General features: G+C 35.6%; 1 protein-coding gene across 4 annotated transcripts in view; it reads right to left on the reverse strand.

Annotated features, from left to right (window-relative positions):
- Positions 1 to 13,967, reverse strand: part of NAB1 (NGFI-A binding protein 1) — a 44,822-nt gene that overhangs the window by 14,260 nt on the left and 16,595 nt on the right. For all 4 annotated transcript variants that reach the window (XM_060302137.1, XM_030847746.2, XM_060302135.1 and 1 more), the window contains 2 exons: positions 8,273 to 8,406; positions 5,816 to 5,867 (listed from right to left, as the gene is read on the reverse strand). In XM_060302137.1, coding sequence (XP_060158120.1) covers positions 5,816 to 5,867; positions 8,273 to 8,406 — 186 coding nt within the window. The remainder of the gene's footprint in view (positions 1 to 5,815; positions 5,868 to 8,272; positions 8,407 to 13,967) is intronic.

Consider the following 13,967-nt stretch of genomic DNA (forward strand, 5'->3'; position numbering starts at 1 on the left):
GTGAGAACATTCCCAAGAAAATGGTCTCTTTCACATTATGTTTGCTACAAGACTCTTTTGATATGTCTCTGAAGCTTTTTTCCCAGGAACCAGCTGTACCATGCTATGAGCAATTTATCTTCTTGTCATATTCTTGGCTGCTGCCATTAATCACAGTGTTCCCTTACGAGACTCTGAGTCTAAGCACTGAGAAAATAAAAGATATAGGGTGGGATGCTGTTCATGACCTAATTAATTACTCTCATCGCATTGGTCTCCACCCCCATTCCTCCTCATCCTTTCCACCAAACACTATCAAGTTGCTTTAAAACCACTGCTTAGCTATCTTTAAAACAACTTGTTCCAACAGATGTTCTCGGCCTCACACGTGCATTTTCCCTTTCTCTACTCACACTTTCTATATGAATAGCAGATTGTAATGCTTCTGTTTTTCTGATCCAGAGGGGAAGAGTCTACATCAAATTAGACCAGATTTCTTTTCAACAAGCTTAGTAACAGCGTAGGTGGGTATTCTGACCCTCTTCCCTCCCCCTTCCTCACTCTGCCACCCTCAACCCACTGGAACTGCTAGCAGATGTTTCCTCTAAGTCTTTCTTTTTCAAGCCCCGATTCTCTGAATTTCTGGTCTCTATTAACAAACTTCATTTCTTTCATCCAGTTATCTCTGATTGCTTTGCACTCCCAGCCCACATAGGATGAAGAATGCTGTCACCTCTCATCTCTTTACCTAGTCTCCAGCAATTTCAGTGAACGAAGAAAACTGACAGACGAGAAATGAACAGTAACCGTCCATTTAGTCAGCTACCATCGCCAGGGCTGAGACTGGTTGTTTTACACACCCTTCCTCTCTTCTAATACTTATTATACTGGAGGCAATGACAGGGTTTATTCATAGGAGATGTTCTTGATGAAAAAGAAAAAATATCAACTGAATCCATTTATAACTAATTTTAAAAAAACTGAGAGGAAGACAAGAGAGCCAGGGACTTTGGCTCTTGATTTTTCATCTCCTTTAGTAGTCAAGCCATCTTAAATATGTTCTGTCACAGGTAGAGTATAAATAAGTCAAACTAATTTTTCTTGATTTACTGTTTATCTTCCCAACAAACTGTTTTGCTTCATTGTAAAAAATAAGTATGTCAAATGGTGATATCTTATATTTAAATACATTTTGTCACTTATATTGTTAAATTTTCTACTCAAAATGTATAATCGTTGGGCTTCCCTGGTGGCGCAGTGGTTGAGAGTCTGCCTGCCAATGCAGGGGACACGGGTTCGTGCCCCGGTCCGGAAAGATCCCACATGCCGAGGAGCGGCTGGGCCCGTGAGTCATGGCCGCTGAGCCTGCGCGTCTGGAGCCTGTGCTCCGCAACGGGAGAGGCCACAACAGTGAGAGCCCGCGTACCGCAAAAAAAAAAAAAGTATAATTGTTAAACTTCCTTGCATTAGAAAATAACTGTGATTCTTTCCCCCTTCTTCAAAGACTACCAATCCTGTGCACACTTTGCCCTTCTTACCATACTAGCAGGAGGAAAGGTATAATCTGGAGCGTTTTTCACACCTAAGATGCTCTGTGAATGCTCATTAGCACCCAGGAGAGTGGTATTGCTTTGCAGTTTAGAAGTCAGACCTAGATTTGAAGCCCTGGCTCTGCCACTGCAATGTAGAAAGTTGGGCAGGTTACCAAGCCCTTTCTGAGTCTCTCCTTGGCTGTAAATGGAAATCATAAAGCCTCCATATAGAGTAGACAAGGTCTGTGATAATTGCAAATGCCTAGCATGGACAGGCATACAACAGGTTCAATAAAAACAGTTATTTCAAAAAAAAAAACCCAGTTATTTCTACAACTGACCCACAGCTGGATTTGAGGCCTCTGATCAAAAAGAAAAGAATAAGCATAATCCATTTGCAGTTTAGCTGAAAGCAGATTCACACAGAAGGTTGTATTCCAGGTGGACAAGCCATTCATCTAGCCTCAGTAGCCCCAAACCTCACGTACTGACATAAAGGGCTAAAGAGGCTTTCCTTAGAGGCTGCATTCCAAATGACAGGCTACCCTAATAAGGCCTCCCAAAGTTAGCAGGCTTTTTCCTCTGTGACTATCTCATATATTCTAGGAACTATAAAGTTCAAAATCTCTATGTCTTTTAATGTCTTACATGCCCTGTAGGAAGGAGCACTATTCAAGGACAAGAGATTATCCTGAGTACTTCACAACATATATACTGATATTAAACAACGACAACAATGACAATCAAATAAATAGTTAACTATCCTTAGGGCAGGAACAACCTACTATATAATAAGAAGAGAAAAATATGACAAGGATTTTAAAATTTCATTCCACCCAACCCTTCACAAACATCAGGAAAATACATCATTTAGCAATAAGTAAACAACTACTGAGCTTGAACAAAGCACTAATTTTTTTTAGTGTATACTCATGCACTGAAAACGGCATACAAGAAAACGTTTCTCTTTCCTTTACACGTCTCTTTTGAGTTATTTCTATTTCATCTACTGGACATGACATTTCTTTTTGTTCTCTGATCTTAAAAATGATCTGTTTAAGATTGAAAAAACTTAGCAACTTGGCATGTATGCTCATTGGTTGCTGTCAAGGATTTTGGAAAAATAAAGATGAAAAGGAAGAGAAAAAAGGACTCTTTAATTTGAGCCTAGTAATTAGGAATCTTATACTGCTTTACAATGGGTTAAGTTTATTTTTATATTACTTTTTCTTAATAGAGAGTTAATAAGCTAAGAATCACAAAACAATCAAATAAGACAAACAGTATGTTCAAAGAATTCTAAAATCTTTGTAGGTTTACTTATGACTGTCTTTTGTGTCAGCCACATATTCTGGACAAACTGGTCTCATTGTTCTCTAAACACACAGAGTATTTTCTTACCTCTGTGTCTTTGCCCATGCTAGTCTTTCTTTGCAACTCCCCTCCGCCCTCCACCCCACATCCCTACCTTCTGAAATCCTATCCTTCTTTTAAAACCCAGCTCAGATGGTATCTCCTCAATAAAGCCTCCTCTAATCTCTCCTCATGCCAGAAATTCTCCTCCTCCCCAGTAGACACACAGAAGGTAGACATAAATAAAGCACTAACTCTTGGTGAAAAATCTTCTTAGGGGAGTAGTAACCCTATACGACCCATACTAACTACCTCAGTATCAGCTTCCACAACCAAATGAACAGCTCCAGTATCTCGAATTTGACTTAGAGTATACCACAAGGGAATTTAGACAGCATTTATGCCAATATTGTGTATTTTGCAAAGGATTACACAATACACTATATACATGTGTAGGTATACACACATGTATAACACACACATTTTGCAGATATTGATGCTCTGCAAAACACAAACTTTTTAAAAAACTAAGCAAAAACAAGACAAAATTAAAACAAACCAACAAAAGTAAACTACTGTCCTAAATTCAAAGCTAAAGTCCGCTATTCATTTCTGGGAAACAAAATCAAGAGTTTAGTATAAGAACATGTACAGACACCTGGGGTTGATTAGTCACTTGTCTATTTAGGAAAGGTTAGAATTGTTATTCACAGAAAAAGAAAACACTGATTATCTTAATTCTAAATCTGCAACTGTTCAAATGACTTTGTGATGTCTATTAAAGTAACAAACTAATCATATAGAACTATAATTCAGTTATCTCTAGTGGAATATAAAGGACTAGAAGGGTCACATCTAATGCTATAACCTAACATTGTGAGCTCCTAAAAAGAAACTCACAACACTGTAACTGGATACAAGAAACAACTTGTTTACATTTCAGATCAGGGCCATTGAGAGGGTCAGAAAGACTTATCAACACAGCCTAACAAGAAAACACTATAGCTCCAAGAGTCCATGAGATTCATGATTTCAAACTTCAATGTTCACTAGTGACCTCTGAAGCTAGACAAACCAGGGCTTAAATGTGAGAACAGCTTGAGTCATGATGACATGGAGAGCCAATGGTGAGAAAGAGAGGCGAACGTAATTTCTAACCTAGTAGCTGCCTGCCTTTACTGGACATTGGGTAGGTTTTGTACCTTCTTTCCTCTAAATCCTCCAATGGCACATGCCTTTTAGCAGTTTCTTTGTTTATCCAATTTCCCTTTCAGTGGTAGAGTCACTAACAGCTATATCCACAGGGATACTCTCTTACTTATTATCTTGAGATGCAACAGGAGAAAACTATTTCACTAGTTAGCTCTTTCAATGGCCTTAGATCATTTCAATAAATTTTCTGAGTGGTATCTGAGGCTAACCCATCTTAAACATTATTCCAGAGCTAACAGTGAGATAGATTACAAATATAAGCACAATTTTTAAAAAGGTGCTCGTTTTGGACAACGTTTTTCTCTTCTTTGAGAACCACTGCTTGGGGCTAAAGCTTTCAGAAGTCAAAGATGTTTACCCATGGCCATTCATCATTTCACCTAACAGATTTTATTAAGTTCTATTAAGTGCAAGGCACTATTATAAACTAAGTAAAAGTAGTAGATAGACAGATAAGAGCTCTATTGTCATCTAATGGGGCAGACCAATAATAAATTGAAAATAAATATATAATAGTTTCAGAAACTGGTAAGTGCTATGAAAACAAAACAAGCCAGGACAAAGAGCCTTAATGTGATGTTGGGGTAACAGTGCCTCTTTAGAAAGGGAAGCAGGGAAGTCAGAGAAAACTCTTTGCTATGAGCTGAAGCCATGTGAAGATCTACAGAAAGATCTACAGCGGAGGAACAAACAGAGAGGGCTGAGGCACAAATGAGTTTGACGTGTTCCAGGAACAGAAAGTCGGTCAGTGGAGCTGGGACACAGTAAGAATGGGGAAGTGTGGTAGCAGATGGGGTTAGATGCAAGCCAGAGTCAGATCATGCAGGGTCTTAGATGCCTCAGGAAAAAGCGTAGATTTTATTCTAGGCACAGTAGAAAGCCACTGGAAAGACTGAAGCAAGAAAAGGGATTTATGTTTTTAAAAGATTAACTCTGGCTTTGGTATAAATGAAAGATTATTACATACAAACAGATGCTACTAACAAATTACTAGTAAGAATAATTTGATGATGGAAATTTAGGGTAGTTAAACATAGCTTGTTTTCTTTAACTTGAAATTAAATAATGAATGGCTAAGAGCACCGACCGCTATCCCCCACCCAAGAAAAAAAGGAAGGAGTTTCCTGACTTCAAATTTCTGCTCTGTTGCAGACTGGCCTTTAAAAAAGTATTCAATCCAAATTAAGGAGCAGTCATTCTGAAACCAGTTCTGAGAGCCCTAAGAAAAACACATTTTTCTTGCTCAACTCACCTTACGACTCGCAGGTCTGAAATCAGGACTGCCTCAACCATGATCCCCTAAAAGAGGCTTTTAATTACAGTAAAGTCCCCATAACTTGCAGCTACTAAATTGTCACTTCTCTCAGATATTTAATATAAAGAAATTAAACCTTAGCTCCTCTCAGTCTATTTGATAAGATGACTAATGATGTAAATAAAATTATAAAAGGAATAGTTTAACCAGTAAAGAGTTTTAAATCTGTAAGAAACATCTATTTACAAATCAACCTTTGATAAACTGACTGGACATCATGCTTATCATTGTTGTTTCCTTCTAAGAACTTTCTGAGTATCTTAGTTCAAATTACTATAGATACTTCAAAGCAACCAAATTCTATATAATTTTTAAGATTCTACAATTCACATTTTCTCACTAGTTGATGGGACCATTCTTTTTTTTTAGTTTGAACTAGTAAGCAAACATTATTAGCATAAGAAAATATAATACATAATCATACCTCCACTTTAATTCTCTTCGGGGATAATTCATCTCTTTCTCCACATTTTGATCTGAGGGGAATGGGGGAGAGAGAAAAACTTGAGAAGGTAACAAATTTTTTCTAAAGGCACCTCAATCTATAAGCTTCCACCAAAACATATAACCCTGGAGCCCTGCCACCAGAAATAAGACTTCATAATGAACATTAAAATAGTGAAAAAGAGACTTTTTATCATTTCTAAATTAACGTTGGGGAGATAGGCAGACACAGTTATATTACACATTTTAAAATTATTGCACACTACCTAAGAATGCCTCACACAGAAAGTACTCAATAAGTATTAATGAGTACCACATAATGAAAAAGGAAAAAAATCAAGGAGGACTGTATTCCATGACACCCTTCATGGATCAGTATAATTTAGGATAAAATGAAAAAAAATGGCCATTTAAGACAAATGCTTAAGGCTACATGAGATTAAAATGCATTTTGTCTATCAGAACTATAAATGCATTTTCCCTGGACCTAGGGATCCCTCTGCTGGGAATCTCTCCCACAGAAGCACCTACATATACATGAAATATAACTGCCAATTAAACGATGGCAAGTCATAAATTTTAAGTTATACCTCAACTTGAAAGATGTTAAAATGTGGAAAAATACACCTCAGAATCAACAAAATATGATATGTATGATGTTATTTACTGTGGTATTACTTATAACGGCAAAAGACTAGAAACAACTCAAGTATCCATCAACAGGGGACTAGTTAAATGAATCATGGTATATCCACACAAGGCAGTATCATGCAGCTGTATAAAATAATGAGGAAGATGTATATGTACTAATATAGCAAGATCTCCAAGACACGTTAAACTAAAAGCAAAATACAGAATAATATAGACACATGCTACTTATTGTTTTTTCAAAAAAAGGTATAAGTGAGAAAACATATTTATATTTATTTACATGTGCATAAACAAACACTAGAAGGATGAAAAAGAAATTAATAAAAACTACCTACAATGAGAAGAGGAACAGAGTAAAAAGAGACAGAAATGAGAGTGCAACTTTTTTGCATTAGCTTTATACATAGTTTTGGCTTATAAATAATGTAAAAGTCTTGTGTATTTTAAAATGATTTAACTTTAAAAACATATAAATGTAAATAAACACTACAAAAAATAACTAAAAGTTGTTGAAAGCAGTCGCCTCTGGGTCGTAGTATTCAGAAAGAAGGGGGATGGAGCAGGGGAATTGCTGAGTTTCGTGATAAGCCTTGTGTACTATGTGACTTCATAAATCATGTACATGTACTACTTTGATTAAAGAAAATTATTTAAGTAAAGCAGTCAGAAAGAAAATATTGTATAATACGGTGAAGAAAACAAAGTCACAAAAATCAGCTCTTGATCACTCAACTCAAAAAGAATCTTGTAAATAATCCTATACTATTGCTGTGTATTCTTATCCTGTTCATTTATTTTGCATAATTTTACTTGTTCCCAGTTTGTAAGTATATGGGCTCTTGAGATAGGACAGACAACAAAGCTGCTGTGAGCTGGGGAAAATAATGGTGATGACAGCAAGTGCCTGTATCAGTGGTTTTCAAACTTGAATATACACAAGAATCATAGGAGATGCTTGTGAATGTTTGGACTCTAAGGCTCCCTCCCCAGAAAATGTGATTTATTAGAGCTGGAAAGGGTGCTCAGGATGTGTTGTTTTTTTTTTTTAAACACACACTCAGTCACACTAATGCATCTCCTCCGAGAAGCAGTGGCAAGCACAACCAATGGTGCACTGGAAATCAGGGTCCATGTGGAATAAGTGAACAAAATCAAAATGGTCTGCTATCTATAGACAATGCTTAGGCTTCAAGTGAGGATAAGATGAAAAATAATGAGGTATGTTTACATTAAATTTTAAAATCACCACTGCTTTTCAACATGGGGTTTTTTATTTCAAACACATGTTCCATATTGCCCTTGCTAGTAACCTAGTATTTTCCAATTTTCCTTTAAATACTGGGCAATGGAGTCTTTTTATCTATTCAGCTAATCTCATTAGATCGCAGACACCTTGCAAAAGGAAACACGTTGCTTCCACAGAGAGTTCAACAAGTTCATGTAGTTGGTAGGGTATACAAATAGGTCTATAAATGATGACTAACTAAATCCCATCATCACACTCAAAACCAAAGAAAGCATCTGTGTGAGAGAAGAATGTTGAGAACCACACCAAACCAATGCTATAGTCCTAGGGAACTATCTTTCAAAAGACAATAAAAGAGGATTCAACAAATCAATGAAAACCACTTCAGCAATAATGTTTTGAACTTCACTGTTTAATCTTATAGAACTATAATCACACTTCAACTTTTTCAGATATGCTTATATTCTATCAACGGATGGTGTTTCAAGCTCTACTTCTAACAAACAATGCAAAAATACTGCCAATTAGTTAAACACTTACTTGGTGGTTCTGTAAGTATATTTATAGGTGACTTCTCGAGAAATCTGCCTAGCCAGGGCAAAAAGTTCATCTCTTCTTGTCAGTAGAGCGTTATCCTTCACACAAAGCTGAGCAGCCGCTTCATTAACAGTGAGCTGCATGTTCAAAACAAAGTTTCGAAAATTATAAACATTTTTATTTCATCAATACAGAAAATGTTTCACTTAAGAATATAAGAAGTCACATCATTATATAATGAAATCATAATTTACGAAAATCAGGTTAGCCTTCACTCCTAATTAGTCCTACTGCCTAACTTCAGAAGCAAATCAAGTTATCTACATCTCTCAGAACTTGAACTAATCAAAATAGTCATCTTGGTTTTATTTATTTATATGCTTTATTTATTTTTGTTTAAGTAGGAGAGTTTATAGAAAATAAGCAAAATAAAAAGTTAAAAAATGTTCTGCATCTTATTTTGCTTATGAGAAACCAAGGGATATGATTTTATGATATGCTGATAATATTTCCTTAACTACAAGTGAGTATACATGGTCTTACAGATTTTTTTTTTTTTTTTTTTTTTTGCGGTACACAGGCCTCTCACTGTTGTGGCCTCTCTCGTTGCGTAGCACAGGCTCCGGACGTACAGGCTCTGCGGCCATGGCTCACGGGCCCAGCCGCTCCGCGGCATGTGGGATCTTCCCGGACCGGGGCACGAACCCATGTCCCCTGCATCGGCAGGCGGACTCTCAACCACTGCGCCACCAGGGAAGCCCCAGATATTTTTTTTAAGGTGAACTGACATGAAAATTCTTAGGAAGAAATAAAAAATGATTTTAGTTAAGTATTTATAAAATCAGTAAAAGATAGCATTATCACAAATGAGGGTTATAATGGAAAATCAAGGTCTTGGAGTCACTAAATCTCTAAGATTCATCTAATTCAACTCTTTCATCTAAGTGCTAAATATTGCCAATATAGAGTTGCTAGTTGACCAAACACCTGTACTAAAATTTAAAATATCAAAGGTTATCCTAAACTGAAAATCTATAATTTGTTTACTAGACTACAAAATATTTTTCACATAATTTTGTCAACTTAAATAGATGTAAGTAAGGAACTGCCAAGAGGTATATCAGGCTTTTTTAAAAAGCAAGAAACATACTCATTCCAGGCATGACTGACGGCAAACTGATGGGATGTGATGGCAGAGAGACCTAGGATGAGTCTTGCTCCGTCACTTACCAGCTGTGTGATTTTGGACATGTAAAAACTTCTCAGAGCCTCAGTTTTCTCAGAGGCAAAATGGGATAATATCACTACCTCCAAGGACTGTAACAAGAAGTAAGTGAGAAGACAGCTGGCACAAAGTTGTTGTTAGTATTAGTTCTCGTTTTCCTTTGACAAAGAATCAGGCATTTACCTTTCTCCCTACCCAGTTATCCCACTTTATTCACAGTTTTTCTTATTTAAAAATTTTGAAAATACAGAGAAGCAAAAGAAAATGAATGCAGCATGCAGTCCTTCCATCCAGAATGACTATTAATATTTTAATGCATATTATTCCAATATTTCTCTGTGTACATATATACATGTGAATGTAGATGTGTAACTTCCTTTCCTTCACTTACGTATGCTGCATTTTTTACTTTTTCATATATTAAGGCAGAGACTTGGCTTGTTTACAACAGTATCTGGCATGGTTAGTAAGCTTAATAAACACTGATTGACTGATGAATGAATTTAAATATCCTGTACAATGTAATTTTTACTACCTAGACATATAATATTACATTGTAGAAAATAGCAATATATTATTTAAATCAACCTCACTCTGGACATTACCCTCATTTTTCATGTACTACAAAGAAAGCTGCAAAGAGCATTCTTTGTGCATCTTTACACACATATTCAGTTATTTACCTGGAATAAATTAGTACAAAGAGACTTCTTGGTCACAGAATATACTAAATTTTAAGAGATTTACATATTTCATCAAATTACTCTCCAAAAAAATTGTTTCAAATCTTAATGCTACCAACAATTATATGAAGAGTTCATTTCCCAGAATCTTGACCAACACTGGCTGTTATCTAAAAGCTTTACCAATCTGATGTATTTTCAATGACTTTTGGTTATAATTTGCATTTCTTTGGCTATAACACTGAAATTTTTATGTTTTTGACTTATTTTAAAATCTGCTTGCTCATGGTAGCTGCCTGTTTCTTCTATTGCACTATTTTGTTTCTTAGGGACTTACGGAATTCGTTATGTATGAAGAGCATTAACTCTTCATATGTAGTGGTTTTGTTTTTTTATTTTTTCATAGTTTGTCATTAGCCCTATAGTTTTGTCTTGAGTGCTATGCACAGAAGCTCCCTTCTTACCCTAATACATATAAATGTTCTCCTATAATTTAGTCTAATGGTTTTATTTTTTTCCACATATTTACTCCATCTAGAATGTGTTATGGTATGCAGTATATGGTATGATATAGGTATCTAATATCCTCCTCCCCAGATTTCCAACTGTAGGTTACACTGGCTTATTCTCAAATACAGGCATACCTCATTTTATTGTGCTTCGCTTTATTGCACTTTGCAGATACTAATTTTTTACAAATTGAAGGTCCGTGGTGACCCTGTGTTATCAGATGATGGTTAGCATTTTTTAGCAATAAAGTATTTTTTAATTAAGGTATGTACATTTTTTTTAGACATAATGCTGCTGCACACAATACACTACAGTATAGTGTAAATATAACTTTTATATGCACTGGGAAACCAAAAAAAATTTGTGTGTCTCACTTTATTGTGGTGGTTTGGAACCAAACCTGCAATATCACCAATATGCTTGTAATGCGGCTACTGGCAACAAGGTTACAATAAGCCCAGGCTTCTTATTTTAAACCCATAACTGAATATAAAAACATAATAGGAGGAATTTATTTTCAGCTTTCTCCCCTCCTCCTAAAGAATCCTCAGTAGATCAATTTCTTCCCTAAGTGCTTTTGACAGGCACAATGTTACAGGAGTTAAAAGTAAAACATACTTCAAGGAATAATCTCCTAAATAAATTAACTTCAATTTCAGCTTAGCAGTAGCTACAATAACCTTGAAAGATCCTTCTCAAGTTGCTTTTTATGTAGCTGTTTCTCTTTTGTACTCATAAATCTAAATTAGTATGGAGAAATTCTGATTGTCAGTAAGATATCTGAATTGACAACATTCAGAGGTACCAGCTCATTCAAAACTGCAGAAAATAAAACAATATTCTAAGATTCCTTCCATCATCCTACCAGAAACCAAGAAAAAAAAACATAACACAATCTTTGTGCCTGAATTCAGGCTCCAACAGACGGAAAAACTATACTGAACTCTCCAGGCCCTCAGAGAGACTTCTGGTAGAAAAACTGAGGCTGGAGAAATAATTATAGCTCACTCCAAGTTGTAACATGAAGCTGATTCATCAAGCTTTCCCCTCAAAAATGTATTTTCTGTATCTTCTCGATTTCATGCTCCCAGTTGCTAATAATTAAATCAATAACTATTATGATATATTTTAAATAGAAAAATGATACAAATACTCTAAAACCAGTAGTCATTCACTGCAGCACCAAGCTAGCTTTTTAGAAGTTTTAAGTTTCTAATTTTGTTAAAAGTATAAAATAAGATATTCTCCCTCATTGGTTTACTTACTTCCTCCACTTCCTCCTTTCATGGCTAAAAATACCAAAATTCCATTCATATCTTCATGTAAAAGATTTCTTAAAGTTAACTTTCTATTATTTTTAACTAGATTTTAAAACTTTCTCTACTGGTAGTTATAATCTTTAACAATCAAATGATTGTGACTTTCAATTAAGTTTCAAGTAAGTGTTAGCATAAAAATACTACATGAATGCTGTGTGATAGGGATGTGTGATAGGGAAGCTCTAAAGGCAATCAAGACTTTCATTTCTAGCACAGGGAGGGCTAGGTACCATGACCGGCCCCTCTCACATTTCTCACAGGAAAAATGTTGGCTAAAATAGAAGGAAAAAATATCTTAAATGCATCAATAAGCCAGCAAGACAGTAAGAACGATTCAGGCCAAAATGAATGAAGACAGTATCTCAAAGGAGTAAGTTGAGGACAGTTGCTAAACCAGATGAACTTCAATCTTTACACCCTCACTGGGCTGGTGAGTGTGGGAAGAGAATAACAGGAAAAGCCGAGTATCCATCAAAGGTGAGGCTGAGGAGTCTACGAAAAACAATACGAAAGTACTACAGCCTGATGTAAGACAGAATTAGAAATATACCCATACCCCACAGGAGAATGCAAGGAGAATTACCTGTCTTTAACCTTGTTACTAAATGGAAGAGAACAGAAGATACTCTCCTGAGATTTCATAACCCCAAATCAGCTCTTCACATGGATTTTCAGCCCTAATTTACAGTAAACAGCCTGAGAATTAATTTTCATAGGGTCCCAGAGTTGTTATGTGCAGCGTACAGGTGCCTGGTAGAAGCAAAAACAGCCTCTAGGAGAATCCATTTTCTTCCTAGGCCTCAAAACATTTCCACAGTTCCAAGAAATATGAGTTCATAGACAGAAATCATAAAACATCCAAAGAAACAAGGAACCAAAAGTAAAAACCAGCAGAAACAACAGACAGCAGAAACAGACCCTCAAAGATTTCATTTAAAGAAATAAAAGGAGTTGAAAATATGACTAAAGAGTAATATAGTAAAAATGACTAAGAAAAATTGAGAAGTCAGAAGGAGAGAAGAAATTGGGGCACGGTAAAAGAGAAGATTTCAAAAGCAGACAATAGTCAGATAACCACTGGCTTCTAAACACAACAATGAAAGCTGAAGGCCAAGGAAATGATATCTTCAACTACTAACAGAAAATAACTGACAATACAGAATTTGATACCCAGAATAAGTAGCAATTAAGAATGAGGGCAAAATAAAGATATTTTCCAATGGGGTGAGGAAGGACAGAGTTTGCTGTCAGTAGGCCTTCATTAAGAAAATTCTACATAATGCACTTCAGGCTAAAGGACACTAATTCCAGATGGTAAATCTGAGATATAAAGAGGAGGAAGGGAAGAAATACAAAATAAAATAAAGGAAATAAATTCAACACATCAGTCATTATAATAAATGTAAATGGACCAAATGTTGCAGTTAAAAGACAAGGAATGTAAGAGAATTTTTTAAAAATCCAATTATTGGTATTTACAAGAGATGTATCTAAAACATGGATTCAGAAAGACTAAAAGTAAAAGGATGGAAAAAAGAAGTAACAAGAAATTACTAACAAGAAGAAAGCATATGTACTTATATTAATATCAAACAAAAAAGTTTTTTAAAACTAAATGCATTATTAAAGATTAATAAGGTTGCTGCATAGTACATAGAGAAATAGACAACTCCACAATCAGAGTAGGTGATTTTAACACACAACTCTTAGCTACTGATAGAGCAAGCAGACCAAAAAAAAAAAAAAAAAAAGTCTATAGAAGGTTTGAAAAACAGTTAATAAGCTTGTTAAAACAGACACATACAGAACACTCTACCAACAACTGCAGAAGCACATTAAAAACACTGACCACATACTGGGCCATAACTCATATCTCAACAAATTTTAAAGGGCTGGCATCATACAAACCATGTTCTCTGACCACAATGTAATTCAGTTAGAAATCACTGGGAAAAAGAATA

The sequence above is a fragment of the Globicephala melas genome, chromosome 7 (assembly GCF_963455315.2).
Source record: "Globicephala melas chromosome 7, mGloMel1.2, whole genome shotgun sequence".
NCBI classification, from domain to species: domain Eukaryota; kingdom Metazoa; phylum Chordata; class Mammalia; order Artiodactyla; family Delphinidae; genus Globicephala; species Globicephala melas.